At 42.8% G+C, this 20771-nt stretch overlaps 1 protein-coding gene across 1 annotated transcript in view; it reads left to right on the top strand.

Annotated features, from left to right (window-relative positions):
* Positions 1 to 4949: 4949 nt before the first annotated feature.
* TMEM236 (transmembrane protein 236) overlaps positions 4950 to 20771 on the top strand; it is a 45219-nt gene continuing 29397 nt past the window's right edge. Inside the window, exon 1 of the mRNA XM_025397591.1 lies at positions 4950 to 5206. Within this exon, the coding sequence (XP_025253376.1) occupies positions 4950 to 5206 (257 nt within the window). The remainder of the gene's footprint in view (positions 5207 to 20771) is intronic.

Below are 20771 nucleotides of genomic sequence, written 5' to 3'. Positions count from 1 at the left end.
ATTCATGTTGTTAGACATAGTATCTACAACTTGCTTCTCTCTCCCATCCTCTTCCCTGTCTTACTACATCATAAACATTCTTAGAACTACTTTTCCTTGACAAAAATCATTATTATTTTTAGAGGCAGGGTTTTGTTCTGTTACCGCAGGCTAGAATGTATTTGTTGTTCACAGGTGTAATCAAAGTGCACTGCAGCCTTGAACTCCTGGGCTCAAGCAATCCTCCCACCCGAATAGCTGGGACTACAGGCGCATGCCACAATGCCTGGCTAAATTTTTAATTTTTTTTTTTTTTTTTTTTTTGTGGAGACAAGGTTTTGCCATGTTGTCCAAGCTTGTCTCAAACTCCTGGCCTCAAGCAATCCTCTCACCTTGGCCTTCCATAATGCTAGGATTGTAGGTGTGAGTCACTGCACCCAGCCAGAACAATTTTTCAAAGGAAATATTATTACACTATGCAGAGAAAATTGCTGTAGCGGTATATAGCTACCGCTTTGAGTCAACAGAAAGAGCGATACAAAGCTTCCCTCCTGTGAGAAGCCTTCTCTGATTAACTCTGAGTTTTTTCCATCCTTTCTCCTGTATTTTCTGGTGATTTTCCATGGGGTTTCTGAGTGGTATTTGGCCTCTGCTCACAAACACACTCCTTTGTCTTATTCTCAAGCTCTTTCTCTTGCAAAGAACAAAGACCACCTTTTGTAAGGACACATGTGAGCTGGAAGGTTCAACAGCTCAGGCGCCTGTAAAGACTGGTCTTTCTTGGTACGATTGCTTCTCCCTGTTGATCTGTCCTAGCCTTCTCACTCCCAGGTTCCTTGCTCAACTCACTCTTCTGTTCCCTCACTGCCTGGCTTCTATTTGTTCATTCATCAGATAGAATTGACAACATGCCAGGAGTGGAGGTTCCAGCCCGTAGAGTTTGGCTTGCTCTAATTCTGACTCAAACTCATGACCTTCTTTTGCTCCACTTACCAAATTCTCCCCATGTTTCTGAGTTCAAATTCCTAAGGGTGAGAATCCAATTGACCTGGCTTGTGCCAGGCTACACTTAGATGGCTGGACACTCTATGGCCCAGGACCCATTCATTCAAGAAGATGTGGCTGGAGAAGGGAGATGGACTGTGGGTAGGTCACCCTTCCTAGCCCTAACTTGCCCAGTGTACTTACTCCAACAACGTCCTCGGGTCTTTGTGGGGCACTTGTGTTAAATTCCTAAGCAGAGCGTAAGTTAACAGGGACGGCCAGGATCTGCACGCAGGAAGTGTTCAAAGGACAATGTGGACGCACTTAATTGTTTCTTTACATGGAGTTGGGCTCGTGGCAGGCAGAAAGCGAGAATCACAGCCTTTCTCCTAAAGAAACCACAGTCAGTGACCAGAGCATTCCAGGAGGTAGAAAACACTGGTCACAGGTCACGTCACATGAATGCTAACACTCTTGGGGTCATCTTTAAAGGTAAAGGTGACCAGAAGCAGTGGCTCACGCCTGTAATCCCAGCACTTTGGGAGGCCGAGATAGGTGGATCACTTGAGGCCAGGAGTTTGAGACCAGCCTGGCTAATAGGAGGAAACCTCATCTCTACTAAAAATACAAAAATTAGCCAGGTGTGGTGGTGGGTGCTTGTAGTCCCAGCTATTAGGGAGACTGAGGCAGGAGAATCACTTGAACCCAGGAGACAGAGGTTACAGTGAGCCAAGATCATACCACTGCACTCCAGCCTGGGCAACAGAGCGAGACTCTGTCTCAAAAAATTAAAAAATAAAGGTGGAGGAAGATTATGAACCAGAGGAAAGTCACAGGTGAGAAATAGAAAGCTAGTGTCAGTTTTAAATTCTTATAAATGGAAATAAAAATTGAGCATTCAAAATGGAATTATAGACCCGGGTAAGAGACTTCTTTCTCAAGAGTCAAGCTATTCAATAACTCTCTTCAAATGCTCAATAATTCCTATTCATACACAAAATGTGTAGCAGATGTTATGATTCAACAGAGCGCTAGTGACTCAAGATGGAGTGTTAGGAGGTTAAAATATAATTCATATCCAGTATCATTTAAATAGGCATTTTCATCAGGAATGATACTGACCATTGATGTCAATGGTAAGTTATTAGAAGTAGTTGGCAACTGGGTGCAGTGGCTCACACCTGTAATCCCAGCACTTTGGGAGGCCAAGGCAGATGGATCATCTGAGGTCAGGAGTTCAAGACCAGTCTAGGCAACATAGCAAAACCCCGTCTCTACTAAAAATACAAAAATTAGCGAGGCGTGGTGGCGCACGTCTGAAGTCCCAGCTACTTGGGAGGCTGAGTCAGGAGAATTGCTTGAACCTGGGAGGTGGAGGTTGCAGTGAGCTGAGATCACGCCATTGCACTCCAGCCTGGGTGACAGAGCGAGACTCCACCTCAAAAAAAAAAAAAAAAAAAAAAAAGTAGTTGACAACAGAACTGCTGCTCAGATGGGCCTCCACCCCATCCTTTCATATTTTATCACTGTTCTTCCAAGTCTCTTCTTTGGCTTGAAAGAATTTCTGCTAAACTTCAATGGATTCAAAATCCAAGTTCAAATAAAATAACTAGATGGCTTGAAGAATCAGCTGACTAATTGTCTGGCAGTGGGAGGGCAGAAAGCATCAATCCTGAGAGCCACACCAGGAGCCTCCGATGCACCCTGAAACTCCAGCAGCCCAAGGCCCCTTCTACCGAGGACCTTGAGAGAGAGAATCCTAGAGAAATATGGGTCTGCATCAGTGTGACAGCAGGCACAGGGAGGGCCACAGAAGGGACGGGGCTCAATGTCTGCTGGTGTGACCCCCCTTCATCACTCCCGCTCCATTTGTGTTGGCTGGGGGGGCTCTTACCTCTAGCCCAGGCTCCTCTCTGGTTCCCAGCTGGCCTCCTGCCTCCAGGGTAGCACTGCTCTGTCCTTCCTCCACATCAGCATCGAGCCTCCTTTCCAGATGACCAAAGGACTGCTGTGTTCAGAAAACTGCTTTTTCACTGCTGGCTACACCCCCTGCCCCCAGCAAATCCTTAATGAGACACGACATTCTTACCGCAACCTATTTTGTTGCTGTTGTTTCGAGGTAGGGTCTCGCTCTGTTGCTCAGGCTGGAGTGCCGTGGCACGATCACAGTTCACTGCAACTTCAAACTCCCAGGCTCAAGCAGTCCTCCCACCTCAGCCTCCAGAGTCACTGAGACCATAGGCATGCGACCCTGTGCCTGGCTAATTTTTTGCATTTTTTGTAGAGAAGAGGTTTCACCATGTTGCCCAGGCTGGTCTCAAATTTCTGGCCTCCTTGAGCTGTCAACCCACCTTGGCCTCCTAAAGTGCTGGGGTTACAGGTATGAGCCACCCCACCTGGCCCCCAAACTATTTTTCTAACATTGCCTCCTCCTGTTTCCTGCTGTGCCACACCAGATTCTCACTAACCACTGCAGCCTCCTTGGCTGTGTCTGAAATGTCACTGACACCACAGTGCCCCTGTCCATCCTGACCGTGCTTATGTGCCCATCCTCTTCCCACAACCCCAAGGTGAGGCAAGGTGCAGTTCACCTGTGTCCCTGTAGCACTTCGTTTACAGTCTTCTGACCTCGGTTATTTTTGTTGTGGTTCCTCAGTTTATCGCCTCCATTGGACCTCAAGCACTTTCAAAGCAGGAACTTCTGTCATTCATTCATCTTCATACCCTCACACATACTAAAATGCTCATCATAAGTGCTCAAATATGCTTTTCTTTTTTTTTTTTTTGAGAAGGTGTCTTGCTCTGTCACCCAGACTGGCGTGCAGTGGCATGATCTCGGCTCATTGCAACCTCAGCCTCCTAGGTTGAAGTGATTCTCCTGCCTCAGCCTCCCAAGTAGCTGGGATTACAGGCATGCACCACCACACCTATTTTTTTTTTTTTTTTTTTTTGTACAGATGGGGTTTCACCATGTTGGTCAGGCTGATCTCGAACTCCTGACCTCAGGTGATCTGCCTGCCTCAGCCTCCCAGAGTGTTGGGATTACAGGCGTGAGCCACTGTGTCTGGCCTTAATTTTTGTATTTTTTAGTAGAGACAGGATTTCACCATGTTGGCCAGGCTGGTCTTGAACTCCTGACCTCAGGTGATCTGCCCGCTTCGGCCTCCCAAAGTGCTGGGATTACAGGTGTGAGCCACCGTGCCCGGTCTTAAGTATGTTTTTCGAAGGAAGGATATTCATGGAGACAATTGTCATCCTTTAAATATTTGATATGCGTTTAAGCCAGTCACAGATAGCTATTAATGTGTAAATCCTGATAACAGGCTTCTAATATCATCATTTCAGTTTGCTGGGCAGCAAAACAAAAATAGCATTAATTTGTGTTATATGGCAACTAATGCACAATAATGAATGAATATCTTAAGTATGAGGGAGAATCCTGGTTAGAAAGTTGATAAAGTGAATTCAGACTCCCTTTGCAAGCACTTGAAAGGGAGGGGTGGTTTTCCAAGATGAAGACTTGGGTTTGAGTATCTCCCTTTGCCTGAATTTGCTTTTATGTGAAAATAGAGAGTTGGATTCTATTTATTCTCCTTTAACTCTAAAATTATATTATTCCAGCAGTTTTACTTAACAAGAGTTGACTATTACACAAATGGTTTTGTGCTAATATTAGCAATAAACACCTTTTTAAAACCCTGCTTTTACCCGTGCTCCGAGGCATGCTCTAAAGTTCATTTGATTCTAATAATGGATGTGCAAATATGTTGAGTGATCACTTCCACAATGGCCCTGTTCCTTTAAGAGACCACGGTTGTTAAGTTAGGAGATCATTGAACCATGTGAGGGTCAATAAAAGAATAAAAAGTCACTGGTTAGCGATCCGAGGACAAGGAACTGGATCCCAGTTCAGTATCTGTGGGTCCGTATGCTGCCCACAGTCAAAGAGGGAGTCCCAGGTCCTTGGCAGCTTGCCTTTCCTCGGGATGGCTTCTGGAAGGCTCATTAAATTCGTGGTTTTTGAGCTCCTAGAGTTTGCCGCTTTCTCCATCCCCACATTGGTGATCACAGAACAGTTTGCCACCGCCTACCAGGGAGCAATGGCTAGATCTGATAACACACCTTACTGGCTGATCGTCTCCTGTTCTATTGCCTATGTTGCGTTAGTGACTCTACTGATCTGGGTTCCTGTAAAAGTTCTCCTGCACAAGAAATGTTATATTTACAGAAAAATTAAGGGATGGTAAGTAAAAGAATTATTATTTTTTTTTTGGATATGGAGTTTTGCTCTGTTACCTAGGCTGGAGTGCAGTAGGGCAATCTTGGCTCACTGCAACCTCCGCCTCCCTGGTTCAAGTGATTCTCCTGCCTCAGCCTCCTGAGTAGCTGGGATTATAGTCGCGCACCACCACGCCCAGCTTATTTTTGTATTTTTAATAGAGATGGGTTTTCGCCATGTTGGTCAGGCTGGTCTTGAACTCCTGACCTCAAGTGATCTGCCTGCCTCAGGCTCCCAAAGTGCTAGGATTACAGGAGTGAGCCACCATGCCTGGCCCATAAAAGAATTCTTTAGTAGGGAATCCCTGTGATGCTTTCAAAGATACGTTTGTTTGTTTGTTGTTTGTTTTAACTTTTATTTTAAGTTCAGGGGTACAAGCGCAGGTTTGTTACATAGGTTAACTTGTGTCATGAGGAGTTTGTTTGTACAGATTCTTTCCCAGGCATGCACTACCATGCCCAACTAATTTTTGTACTTTTAGTAGAGACGGGGTTTCCGTGTTGGCCAGGCTGGTCTTGAACTCCTGACTTCAAATGATCCACCCACCTCGGCCTCCCAAAGTGCTAGGATTACAGGAGGGAGTCACCATGCCCAGCCCATAAAAGAATTCTTTAGCAGGGAATCCCCGTGATGCTTTCAAAGGTACATTTGTTTGTTTGTCTGTTAACTTTTAACTTTTAAGTGCAGGTTTGTTACACAGGTAAACTTATGTCATGGGGGTTTGTTGTACAGATTATTTCATCACTCAGGTATTAAGCCTAGTACCTATCAGTTGTTTTTCCCGATCCTGTCCCTTCTCCCACCATTCACCCTCTGAAAGGCCCTGGTGTGTGTTGTTCCCCTCTGTGTGTGCATGTGTTCTCATCATTTAGCTCCCACTTATAAATGAGAACATGAGGTATTTGGCTTTCTGTTCCTGCGTTAGTTTGCTAAAGATAATGGCCTCTAGCTCCATCCATGTCCCTGCAAAGGACATGATCTTGTTCTTTTTCGTGGTTGCATAATATTCGATGGAGTACATATACCACATTTTCTTTATCCATTCTTCTATCACTGATGAACATTTAGGTCGATTTCATGTCTTTGCCATTGTGAATAGTACTGCAACAAACATACGGATGCATGTGTCTGTATAATAGAATGATTTATATTTCTTTGGGTATATACACAGTACTGAAATTGCTGGGTCAAATGGTATTTCTGTCTTTAGGTCTTTGAGGAATCACCACACTGTCTTCCACAATGGTTAAACTAATTTAGACTCCCACTAACAGTGTATAAGTATTGCTGAAAGATATTTCTAACATACTGTGGGTAAGGATGTGAGCAGAGCATAAGGATAGAATGTGACATTAATGGGAGGCTACAATTACTGCTTCTGTAAATGTATGGATATTATGGTATCTTCTATTATTTTTCTACAGTCATTTATACTGAGTGATAATAACACATGAGATGGGTTAGTAAGACTGGAGTTTATGCCAGTTCATGCTATTCTCAGTAGTAAATGTTGGACCTAATTCTCCTGTACACTAGACTACATAAACTCATCAGAGTGCGCTTACACAAGTCATAATCAGAAGATGGTAATGTAGAATTTTAATTTTGCATAAAACTGAAAGTAAGTCTATTTTTAATTATTTACATTGCATTTTGCAGGCTTAAGGCATACTTTGACCATTAACTAAGATTTTTAAAACAACTGGTTCCTTTAGACTTTTTATTTACTTATTTATTTATTTTGAGACAGGATGTGGCTCTGTTGTCCAGGTTGGACTGCAATGGCTTGATCATTACTCACTGTAGCCTCGACATCCCCAGGGGGCTCAGGTGATCCTCCCACCTCGACCTCCTGAGTAGCTGGGACTGCAGGTGTGCACCACCACACTTGGCTAATTTTTTTTGTTTGTTTTTTATAAAGATGAGGTTTTGCCATGTTGCTCAGACTGGTTCCAAACTCCTGGGCTCGTCCTGGCCTCCCAAAGTGCTGAGATTACAGGCGTGAGCCACCAAAGCTGGCCTACTTAGACCTTAAAAACAAATAATTTACTATGTTGGTAAATTCTATTACCCTTGTAGGGGAGGAAAGTACTTCAATAACAGTACAGAAATATTTTAAATAAATAAGGATTGAATGTTGATTTAACTAGCAGATCAGCTAATGGGTGTACTGATCCACATTAAGGGTATTGAGAACAAATAGTCTCTGATATTAATGTGTTTTTCCTTTTAGATCTTCAGATCTGATTCTTACTCATCTTGGACTTCTCTGTTTTCTTTGATAAGTTAATTTTTCCTTCATACTGATGTTTTATTTATTTATTTATTTATTTGACAGAGTTTCACTCATTGCCTAGGCTGGAGTGCAGCGGCACAATCTCAGCTCACTGCAACCTCCGCCTCCTGGGTTCAAGCGATTCTCCTGCCTCAGCCTCCTGAGTAGCTGGGATTACAGGGGCCTGCCACCACTCCTGGCTTATTTTCTTTTCTTTTCTTTTTATTTTTAGTACAGACAGGCTTTCACCATGTTGGCCATGCTGGCTTTGAACTCCTGACCTCAGGTGATCCGCCTGCCTCAGCCTCCCAAAGTACTGGGATTATAGGCATGAGCCACTGCTCCTGGCTGATATTTTATTTTGAAAGCGAACAACATAGAACACATGTGAAAAGTGAGGCACTGGGAATTTGCACATACGCAAGGGCAGAAATGTAAGAATAATAGACTCTGCAAGAGAGCTAGAAATACCATTGCTGAGGCTGGGAGGATGCTGACGGAGAGCTGACATGTGAAGTTCATGGTGCTGTCTTTAGGTACGGATCCTCGATGTGGCCACTTCTGCGAACTTCGCCAGGAGACTTTCATTTCCCCGAGAGCAGGGGTCTTAAGGAGTTTCCGGAAATAAAGCATTTTGTTGTAGGCAGTGCTTTTATCAGTAGGGTTTAGGGGCTTTCCAAACCTTGACCAGAGCCCCAGGGTCACCAGAGAGGTAGCTTGGAGCTGGGCTTGACCCTCCACCTCTCACACCCTGTAGGGATGGCTTTGACCATCCAAGACTCCTGGCTGGGTTGGAATTTTTAAAGGAATGGTGGAAGGTTCAACTGACGACAGGAATAAACCAATGGGAAACTGGCCCGCCACGGTCCAGGAAGAAGCACTTGGGTTTTTTTGTATTTTGGTTGTTTGTTTTCACATTGACTGAAATCTCTAGGACTCTAGATTCTGAATGTCATTTAGGCAGCAAACCTTCACATATAACTTACTGTTATTATTAGGCTATAATTGATTCTTTACAGGTCATTGATTATGTGCCATGTAAGTACTGATACGAGGTGGTACAGAAATATGTACTTCATAGGCCAGGCGCAGTGGCTTGCACCTGTAATCCCAACACTTTGGGAGGCCAAGGTGGGAGGATTGATTGAAGCCCAGAGTTAGAGACCAGCCTGGGCAACATAGTGAAACCTCGTCTCTACAAAACATTACAAAATCAGCAGGACGTGGTGGTGCACGCCTGTAGTCCCAGCTATTCAAGAGGATGGCTTGAGCCCAGGAGTTTGAGCCTACAGTGATCTATGGTTGTGCCACTCACTGCACTTCAGCCTGGGTGACAGACTGAGACCCCCAACTCTGAAAAACAAAAAGAGAGAGAAGTATCTGCTTCACCTTATAAAGTAGACTTTTTTTTTTTTTTTTTTTGAGATGGAGTCTAGCTCTGTTGCTCAGGCTGGAGTGCAGAGGAGTGATCTCGGCTCACTGTAACCTCTGCCTCCCAGGTTCACATGACTTTCTTGCCTCGGGCTCCTGAATAGCGGTGATTACAGGTGTGCACGACCACACCCGAGTAATTTTTTTGTTTGTTTGTTTGTTTGTTTTTGTTTTTTACAGACAGGTTTTCCCCATGTTGGCCTGGCTGGTCTTGAACTCCTGACCTCAAGTGATCTGCCTGCCTCAGCCTCCCAAAGTGCTGGGATTACAGGCATGAGCCACTGTGCCCAGCCTGAAGTAGAACGTTTATGAGTTTATTGTTATTATTCCCAAGAGAAAATTGCCGATCGGAGAGGTTCGGCAACTCTCCCGAAGTCAGTGAACTAGAGAAAGTGGAAGAGGCAGACTTTGGACCTAGGTCTATCTGACTCCGTAATGGATACTTCTAGCCACTGTCCCAGACTGCCTCTGTGAAGGACAAGGTCCCATTCTCCTGGGGCAATTGAGATTAAGGAACAGAGTAGGCTTTCGTTTTTGCCCCTCAGTGCACGTGGTATATTAGTCACCTCTGGTTTACTGCTCAGATTTCATTTTGTACATCTGGCTCAGGTACCTCCCCTGTGCTAAAGTGTTTTGTCGTAAGTATATCTCTCAGTGATTTCTTTTGGGAAATACACTTCCGGTCTTTAGTTTCTGTTTGCGGGTGTGGCTGGCTACACGTGTTTTAAATAGTGTTTAGACAGTGGGCAGATTATCTGTAATTTCAGTGAAACTGAAACTGTTTCCTTCTGGCCACATTGGTGAGCATTATCATATAGTTATCTTTTACTGGCATAGAAGAGAAGCAGTAGTTACTGAGCACTGTTCCAGGAACTTTACACTTTCTGTACTATTGAGTTTAAACTTTACAACAACTCAGTGAAGTGTAGATGCTAGTGTTCTCATTTTACAGACAAAGACACTGGAACTTGAAGTGATTAACTTTGTCAACTGCTAAAGCTAGCAGGTGGAGCCAGGCGTGGTAGCTCATGCCTATAATTCCAAGACTTTGAGAGGCTGAGGTGTGAGGATCGCTTGAGCGCAGGAGTTCAAGACCAGCCTAGGCAATGTAGTGAGACCCTATCTCTACGAAGAAATTAAAAAGTTAACCAGGCATGGTGGTGCGTGCCTGTAGTCTCAGCTGCTCTGGGAGCTAAAGGGGAGGATCACTTGAGCCCGGGAGATTAAGGCTGCAGTATGTTGAGATCATGCCACTGCACTCTAGCCTGGGTGACAGAGGAAAACCCTGTCTCAAAAAAAAAAAAAAAAAAAAAAAAAAAAAAAGCTACATAATGGGGAAGCTAGGATTTGTGAGCCTGGGTCTGTCTAATTCTGTGCAATTTTCTCTATCTCATGCAACTTTCTTTTCCTTTATTTTTTCTGACTTTGAATGCCAAGTGTGTTTCAAGAGAAATGCAATGTGTTTTGTTGTTTGTTTGTTTTTTGTGTTTTTTGAGATGGAGTCTCACTCTGTTGCCCAGGCTGGAGTGCGGTGTCATGATCTCAGCTCACTGCAACCACCACCTCCAGGGTTCAAGCTGTGGTCTCATCTCAGCCTCCCGAGTAACTGGGATTGTAGGCGTGTGCCACCATGCCTGGCTAATTTTTTTATTTTTAGTAGAGACAGAGTTTCACCATGTTGGCCAGGCTGGTCTCCAACTCCTGACCTCAAGTGATCCTCCCACTTTGGTCTCCCAGAGTGCTGGGATTACAGGTGTGAGCCGCCACGTCCAGCCAGAAAATGCAGTGCTTTTAATGTCATTAACATACATTTCACCCAGAGGTGTATTTGGCTCTTATAATACATGGGGTAATATATGGAGCGTCATATCTTGATTGCTACATGAAGATAATGCAAAAATAATTGCTGCTAGAGAAAGTAAGGATTGAGCATATGAAGTATTTTTGAGGAATAGTCAAATAGTTGTTTATGTGCAATTTCATAGACCCTGAACATTCATGATATGATGTTGATGAGGCTTATCTGAGAGCTTCCCTGAAGGGCCAGGCTGGTGTCATGAGCCCTGTAAGGCTGGTCTTCAGGAGGGAGTGAGTCATCAGTCAGCAAAGAGTGTGCCCAGGAATATATGTAAAAGAAAACTGGCCTGGATTCAAATCCTAGCTTTGACATTGACCGTGAAACCTTATGTGAGTTATTTGAATTCTTTGAGCCTTAATTTTTTCATAGGCAAAACAGAGACAACTGAGGTTTCTTTTTTGGAGTGCTGTTTCAAGAAACTTCGTAAGATCATGCATGTAAAGTTCCTAGCGTAGCAACTGGTCTGTGGTAATCATTCAGTGAATATAAGTGTTATGACCTCAGACTGAATTTACTGTTTTCATTAAAAATGCGATCATGTTAAATCTCCAGAATGACTCTGAAAAGTAGTAGAAGTGACAATAAAACTGAAGGAAAATATATGCTGTCAGTAATATTCCTCAATTTTGGAGAATTTTGCAGGTTTCTTTTATTCTTTGAGAAGAATGAACACCCATAGGGTGAGATCATTGGTATCTCAGACATGTTTTACATTCACAGAGTTGTTATGTTTTATTTTATGTCATATTTATGTTTTATTGTGTTACATTTTTCATTTCATTTTCTCGCTAGGCCTACATGTCAGTGTTGTAAAGTTGACCAAGCAGACATAATTCCCATTTTGTGAGGGAGGAAACAATTTCAGAGAGCTTCAAATGTACTGGAGGCTGAACTTTAATCCAGTACTTTCCCTTCTCTCGTTAACACTTCCTGATTTTTCTGGAATTATGGCTCCATTCTAGGGATGCCGGCCAAAATTCATAATCAACAAGGGAGATGCTTGGGGGAATGAAGAAAGCTATTTATAGACACACCAAACTGTGTATTCCAGGAAATAAGAGGGTTCTTTTCCTGGAATATCAGAAAATGTGTGATAACACTGAGCTACATATAAGGCTAGCCTGAAACGGGAGCAGATCTTCATTGAGAAAGTACATTGGCAGCAGGATAATCCTAGAATATTTGTGGAGATTCCCAAACTGTCTTGGGACCTAGAGCTATATTTCGGGCATTCATTTGAGTCCTTTTGAGTACGATTAATTCAGACTATGAACACGTCAGGAATCCTGGGCAGGGGCAAGTTTGAAAGACCTGACCATTTTGAGCAACATTTTACCTGGCTTAAGTTTTTGATATATTCCATGAGATTTTGCTATTGATCTGCTTTAGGTAGTGGTGGTGGTGATCATCGTAGTAGTAGCTGTTGTAGTTGCAGTAAAGTAAGAACAAATAGTTATTGAGCAACTGCTATGTATCAAGCATAATTTTAGACACATTGTATTATTTTAGTTGATTTTCTAATCTTGATATGCAAGAACAATGATAGTCTCCGCTTTACAAATGAGGAAACTGAGGCACAGGAGTTAGAAGATCACAGAGCCAATGAGCAGTTGAGCCAAGACTCCCCCAAGGGAGCCTTGAGCACCTTATTGCTCCGCGTTGGCCCCCACAACTGAAACACACAGCACTAGTGACATCTGTGCACTCCTGGACACCCGGGCTAACCTGAAGGAAATGCAGCTCACTTTTCAGCACCTCTGAGAGATAATTAATTGGTAAGACCCCATTAACTAAACACTGCTGCTTACCAGTTTACTTCTCAGAACATTCCAGTTTCCGTTAGTGAATCTATTATCTATTGTGTTTAACATTTTCTCATAGATTTATTGGCTATTTGTATTTTCTAAAAATCATGTATTTTTGTCCTTGATCTCTTTTTCTGTTGGTATGTCCTTTTTTTTGCTACTGATTTATGAATTCTATAAACATTAAGGATGTTCGTTTGTTTTAATTGCACAAGATCATCACGCAATAAGGATGTTGAATTTGATGTAGCATACATTTCAGAGTTATCATTAGTCTTTTAATTTTACTTTGGTGTTTTTGATGTGGAGAATTTTTATTTTTCACATAGTTTAAGCTATCCATATTTCCTTTACAGTTTGGTCTGGGGCATTATACATGAAAAAGATAAATAATTTTGTCATAGTTGACTGCAGGCTTTATCTTCCTTGCCCTACTAAATCCAGTGTATTAGTCTGTTCTCATGCTGGTAGTAAAGACATACCTGAGGCTGGGTAGTTTATAAAGGAAAGAGGTTTGATGGACTCACAGTTCCACATCGCTGGGGAGGCCCCACAATAATGGCTGAAGGCAAATAAGGAGCAAAGTCATGTCTTACATGGCAGCAGGCAAGAGTGCACGCGCCCGGGAACTCCCCTTTATAAAACTGTCAGATCCATGAGACTTATTCACTATCACAAGAACAGCACAGGAAAGACCCGCCCCATGATTCAATTACCTCCCACCAGGTCCCTCCCATGACATATGGGAATTCTGGGAGCTACAGTTCAAGATGAGATTTGGGTGGAGACCCAGTGACGCCATATCACACAGTAAACCAGCAGGACTATGTTTACTTTTTCTTTTCTCTCCTCATCCTATGCAGGAAGTCACCACATTGTGGTAATTATTCCTCTTCCTCTGTCTTGTGTCAGCTCCTTGTTCTCCATGACTGTTTCTCTCATCCCAATTAGGCCCTTATTTCCAGACCATCAAAACTTCAGTTTCTGATGTGGTCCCCCAAATTTTCATATATTCAAATCCAGTGTCAGACCTGATTTGTCCTGATCATTTCTATTCAAGGGAAAAATGAAGACCATTTCATTAACTAACGCTTGGACTCTGGCAACCTTCACCCACTGGTCTTCTTACCTTTTGTTTCTTTTCTCCCCACGCGTTCCCTCCCAATCCTTGTCAATAGGGTAATTCTCTTCTTCAAAAAAGTTTTCTGGGCCAGGCATGCTGGTTCACACCTGTAATCCTAGCACTTTGGGAGGCCAAGGCAGGTGGACCAGTTGAGGTCTGGAGTTCAAGACCAGCCTGGCCAACATGGTGGAACCCCATCTCTACTAAAAAATACAAAAGTTAGCTGGGTGTGGTGGCGTGCGCCTGTAGTTCCAGCTACTCAGGAGGTTGAGGCAGGAGAATCGCTTGAACCCGGGAGGCAGAGTTTGCAGTGAGCCGAGATCATGCCACTGTACTCCAGTCCGGGCAACAGAGTAAGACTGTGTCCCCAAAAAAAAAAAAAAAAAAAAAAAGAAAAAGAAGTTTTCTGTATCTCAGCCCCAGTCCTTAAAAATCTCCTTCCCCTTGCTTGTAAATCAAATATTGACGTTATTCCACAGCATCCTGGAGCTGGGCGAACTCTTAGTGTTCATCTACAAAATGATTTCTCACAATGCAAATACCTCTGATTCTACAGAGAACTCACTATTTTCTGTGGCTCTGTGTAGTACAGCCTTCCTTATTCCCTTATGTTGAAACGAAACCTATCACTATGTAGCTCTCTTTCCCATCCACTTTGTAGACTTCGCCTCCTCTGCCCTTTCTTTCTCCATGGCCAGGAGCTGTGCCCGTCACTGCCTATTCCCCATTTCTATTGCTTTTTGAGCACTCCCATCAGCTTGCATAATGTAAACTGCCCGTTGCATGATGATAGCTCCCCAAATTGTGTCTCCAGGGGTGACTTCTCTGAGCTTACTGTATCTGTGTTAAATTTTTGCAACATTTGAAGGCAGTGGCATCATTCTGCTATCTCAACCACGCCACATCTCAGTCTGCTAAGTTTTCTCTTCTCCAATGGGCAGAGTTCCATCAGCCATTCCTATCCCATGATTTCTCGACCTTTGACTCTTTTGAAAGTCTCCTTGGGATGCTGGCTGGATTTTTAATGCCTGGATATTATCTTAGTGACACCCTGATGTCCTCTTGATGCAGCTACTGACTTCACCTATTGATATAATGCTACTGGCTTCCATTGCAATGATGTCACCTATTTCATAACAGAGTGTATGATTGACTAAACCTAGTTTTACTAGAAATCCTCCAGGTTAATAGTGATCCATGAGTCTGCTCTATGGGTTTGTTTAATGGGTCTACATTTACCTATCTGAATTTCTTTTTTATATATACACACATATATGACAAAACATATATATATTTATATATATAAAAGACAAAATCTAAATATATGTATTTATAAATATATGTAATGAAACCTAAATATATAGGTATATTTAAATATATATGTGTGTGTATATATATAAAAGAAATTCAGATAGGTAAATGTATACCTATATATTTAGGTTTCATTATATATATATTTATAAATATATATATTTAGGTTTTTGTTGAGACAGGGTCTTGCTCTGTCACCCAGATTGGAGTGCAGTGGCATGATCATAGCTCACTCTAGCCTCAACCTCCCAGGCTCAAGTGATCCTCCTACCTCAGCCACCTGAGTAGCTGGGACTACAGGTGTGCACCACCACACCTGACTAATTTTTAAATTTCTTGTAGAGACAGGATTTGCTAGGTTGCCCAGCTGGTCTCGAACTCCCGGACTCAGGCAATCCACATGCCTCAGCCTCCCAAAGTGCTTGGATTATAGACATGAGCCACCATGCCCAGCCTCCCTACCTGAATTCTTCATGTTAGCCAACATTATTTCCAGGCTACTACAGGTACATGCCTTTGTTCTCAGGTACTGCCTCCATCCTCAGGGACTCTGTAGTCCACTGTGGAGTCTAGATAGTTGTACATGAAAAAATTAGAAAGTGATATAAACCACTGTACAACAAATCACCAAATTTTATGTGGCCCACAACTAGTCCTTTATTATCCCAGAGAAGAGCATCATCAAAACTTAGTAGTGACTGGGCACAGCCTTGGAAGGCTGAGGCAAGAAGATTGCTTGAGACCAGGAGTTTGAGACCAGCCTGGGCAACACAGTGAGACCCTGTCTCTACAGGAAATTAAAAAAAAATTACCTGGGCATGGTGATGCATGACTGTAGTCTCCGTTACTTGGGAGGCTGAGGTGGATCACTTGAGGCCAGGAGTTTGAAACCAGCTTCAGCAACATAGCAAGACCCTGTCTTTCTATTTAAAAAAAGAAAAAACAAAACAAAAACAAAAAAACCCCCTCAATACTGACAGTAAGGGAGATGCCCTTTTTGATTCATCCTTCCTACCTGTCCCTTTCCACCCTGCCCCATCAGCCCACCACAGTGCCTTGAACTCAGCAGCCTTTCAGTACATGTGGTTTATGGACTCAGGTTTATTAGAAAAGCACTATGCTTTGGAGTAATCAGAGAAAGTCTCGTAAGGAAAACTTGATTTGCACTGAGCTTGGAAAGTTGGATGTGGGAGGGCATCCAGAGGAGGAGGATGAATATGAGGAATGAGTGGACATAGTGAATTATTTAAGGGGTTGGAAAAGACCTACTTGCTTAGAAAGGAGCGAGTGGTGAGAAATGGGTTGGCAGCATTGCAGAGTGGTTCGGGCCGTGAGTTTTGGAGCTCACAAGACCTGGATTAGAAGTCATCTTTCACTTCCCAGCCATGGGATCTTGGGCAAAATTAATTCAGCCTTCAACATCAGTTTAATTGCCATAGGGTTGATACCTCACTCAGAGGGTTGTTGTGAGGTTGTCATAGGTAAAATTCTTTCCTGTAGCGCTTAGCCTGTGGTATAATATGAGCTCACTGAGTTGTCGTAAAGAGCCGAGAGTTATTATATGTTGGAACGTTAATACTAGATTTTGGAGAGCCTTGAAAGATGGGCACGGAAACTTTAACTTCATGAGTTTGGTAAAAGGATTTATGTTTCTGAGCAGAGAGTCATTTCCCAAGTTCTCATCTGATCCTTTCCACCCACCATGCTTCGTCTATGAGAAATCTCAGGGCCAGGATGCTTGCTGCACAAACAAGAATTTTTAACCCAACGTGGCTGAGCTTACTTAGTTCATCCTTAATGGGTCCCATTCCTAGGAGGGTCCTTCTCATTGCCAGTTTATTATGATGCACACAGAGGTCTATGGGCAGTACCCTAACTTGGTCTTTCATGTGGAAATTACACCATGCCCACGTGTCCTTTTCTTTAGCCAATCGTACCATGGTCGCAAACTTGCATTCTTTGCAGCATGAATAGTCTTTCAAAGAAGTGTCTGTGATATTTCTAACCTAAATTCTATTACTTGTAGTAGCTTCCTAGGACTGCTGTAACAAAGTATCACAAACTTGGTGGCTTAAACAAGAGAAATTTGTTTCAAATTCTGAAATACCTAGAAGTTCTGGAGGTGAGAAGTCTAAGATCAAGGTGATGGCAGGTTTGTTCCTTGTGAGAGATGTAAGGAAGGCTCTGTTCATGCCCCTCTCCTGGCTGCTGGCAGTTGCTGGCAATCTTTGGTGTTCCTTGACCTGTAGATGCATCACTCTGATCTGTGCCTTCGTCTTCACATGGCATATTCCTGTGTGTCCTCACTTAGTCTTCCCCACCTGCATGTCTGTTTTCAGATTTTCCATCCCCCCCCTTTTTTTTTGAGATGGGGTCTCGCTCTGTCTCCCAGGCTGGAGTGTGGTAGCATGATCTTGGCTCACCTCAACTTCCGCCTCCCAGATTCAAGCAATTCTCCTGACTCAGCCTCCCGAGTAGCTGGGACTACAGGGGCGCGCCTCCATGCTCAGCTAATGTTTGTATTTTTAGTAGAAAAGGGATTTCACCATGTTGGCAAGGATGGTCTCAATCTCTTGAACCTGTGATCTTCCCACCTTGGCCTCCCAAAATCCTGGAATTACAGGCATGAGCCACTACGCCTGGCCCCAGATTTTCCCTTTTTAAAAAGACACCAGTCATATTGGATACGAGTCTCCCCTTAAACCCCATTTTCACTTGATGACCTCTATAAATTTACAAATAAGGTCACATTCGGAGGTACTGGGGGTTGGGACTTAAATATGTCTGTTTTGGGGTATATAATTCAATCCGTAGGATTTCACTCTCTGACCCTCCCAAAATTCATGTTCTTTTGGTGTGCAAAATAGACTAATTCATCTCAACACCTCCAAAAGTCCTAATCATCCCAGCATCAACTCTAAGTCCCAAATCTCGACTACACACCATCAACTCAAAATCCCAAAACTTTCCCTCTAAATCATCCAAAAAAGTTATAGGCAAGACGTGGGATATGATTCCTCCTGGGTCAGAGTTTCTTTCCATCCGCAAACCTGTGAAGCTGGACAAAAAGTTACTTGCTTCCCACATGCAATGGTGAGGCAGGATAGACATTACCATTCCGAAAGGGAGAATTTGGAAAGGAAAGAGGAGTCATGGGTCCCATGCAAAGGGGGTTCAAAAGCTAGGAAGGAAAATCCCGTTAGTTTTTAAAATTTAAAAATAATCCTCTGTGTCTTGATGCTGATTCCTCTGAGCCCATCATCCAGGCCTGTGAGGATAGCGGCCCCAACCCCTCAGCCTTGGATGGTCATGGCTCTGCCCTGTGGATTTCAGTTGATCACCTCTGGGTTTGTGGTTGTAGCACCAGTCTCCCTGGCTTTGGAACCACTGTCAAAGTCATTTTTTTCTCTTCTGAAAGATAACACATTTGCAGCCAAATAGCTCTATCGGTTAACCCATTTGCTCCCTACAGTCCTAGAAGTCTAACAGCATTTCTTCGTTTCATCTTATCTCTGCCACCTTCAGTCCAGGCCAGCAGTATTTCTGCTGAGATGGTTGACTGGATTCACAAACCACAACCTTGGTGTTCTCTTCCAAACATGCTTTCTTATCATTTGCAATATGGATAGCCTGAGAATTTGCCAAATCTTCAAGTTCTAATTCCTTTTTGCTTAAAAATTCCTTTTTCAATTTATCTCTCTTCCTTCACTCACATTTTATTGTAAATGGCAGGGAGGAAACAGGCTGTGCCTTCAACACTTTGCTTAGAAACATCCTCAGCTAAATATCTCAGTTCATTACTTGCAAGTTCTACTTTCTATCTAACAGAGCACGGTATAGCCAAATTTTCTGCCATTTCATAGAAAGGATCACCTTTCCTCCAGTTTCCTATAATATGTTCCTCATTTCCAGGTTAAACCTCACCAGAAGTACCTTAGCATTCATATTTCTAACCATACTCTGTTCATGACAATATGTCTACTCTCTAAGATGCTAAAAGTTTTCTCTATATCCCTCCTTTTTTCTTTCTGAGCCCTCACTAGAATGTCCTTTAACACCTGTGTTTCTACCAACAGTCTCTTCAAGGCAATCTAGGCTTTTTCTATCATGCATCTCACAACTCTCCCAGTCTCTATTCATTACTCAATTCCAAAGCCACTTCTACATCTTTAGGTGTTTGTTACAGCAGCATTCCACATTCCAGTTGCAAAATTGGTGTAAGTTTCCTAGAAATGCCGTAACAAAGTACCACCAACTGGATGGCTTGAACAACAGAAATGTATTGCCTCAAAATTCCAGAGGTGAAAACACTGAGATCAAGATATTGGTAGGATTGCTTCCTTCTGAGGGATATGAGAAAGAATTTGTTCCATGTCTTTCTCCTTGCTTCTGGTGTGTTTTTGGCAATCTTTGATGCTCCTTGGCTTGTAAATGCATCACTCTGATTTCTGCCTTCATCATCACATGGTATGCATCATGGGTTTCTTCACATAGTCTTCCCTCTGTGCAACTCTGTCACCAAATTTCCCCATTTTTATAAGAACACCAATCATATTGGATTAGGACCCACCTTAATGATCATATTTTAACTTGATTATCTTCATAAAGATCTTATTTCCAAATAAGATCACATTCTGAAGTGCTGGGGTTTGGGATTTCAACATATCTTTTTGAGGAGACACCATTTGATCCATAATACTCAATAAATTACAAGCATATCCAGCTGGGCATGGTGGCTCATGCCTGTAATCCCAGCACTTTGGGAGGCTGAGGCGGGTGGATCACGAGGTCAGGAGTTTGAAGCCAGCCTGACCAACATGGTGAAACCCCGCCTCTACTAAAAATACAAAAATTAGCTGGGTGTGGTGACATGCACCTGTAATCCCAGCTACTCAGGAGGCTGAGGCAGAGGAATCGCTTGAACCTGAGAGGCAGAGGTTGCAGCAAGCCGAGATCAGCCATTGCACTCCGGCTTAGGTGGCAGAGCAAGACTCCATCTCAAAAAAAAAAAAAAAAAAAAATATATATATATATATATATATATATGTATATATAAACATATCCTAGTCAAGATTTTCAAACACAGGTTAATGTAACTTCTGGTTAAATAAAACATACACTTGGGTTGTTATTTAATTACTAATGAGTCCATTCATTTAGTATTTATTGAATTCCTACTATGTGTTGGACATTCTCTAGCATCATGAAGTTCTTGAACTTGGATGAGAAACAATTTACATTATTTCTTTCATTAACCTCTAATTGAAAGCTACCAATCTTTTCTGATGTGGGTGTTGGTAACAAACCACAGTAGTATTAGTAGGACTTGTAACTTTATTACATAGAGCTTTTCAGACCATATTACACAGACCTTTTCATATGATACAACAGTTGTAGGAGAGACTTCAGTATATGGTTTATGATCTTCACTATCTTGAAATTATGAGTGATTACAATTTTTACTAGTTCTTAAGTACTCCCATTTCTTTTCTTTCTTTTTTTTTTTTTTTGAGATGGAGTCTGGCTCTGTCGTCCAGGCTGGAGTGCAGTGGTGTGATCTTGGCTCACTGCAACCTCTGACTCCCAGGGTTCAAGAGATTCTCCTGCCTCAGCCTCCAAAGTAGCTGTGACTACAGGTACACACCACCACACTTGGCTAATTTTTATAGTTTTTTTTATAGAGATGAGGATTTGCTGTGTTGCCCAGGCTGGTCTCGAACTCCTGG

The sequence above is a fragment of the Theropithecus gelada genome, chromosome 9, assembly GCF_003255815.1.
Source record: "Theropithecus gelada isolate Dixy chromosome 9, Tgel_1.0, whole genome shotgun sequence".
Lineage (NCBI taxonomy): Eukaryota > Metazoa > Chordata > Mammalia > Primates > Cercopithecidae > Theropithecus > Theropithecus gelada.
This window is presented reverse-complemented; position numbering and strand designations above follow the sequence as displayed.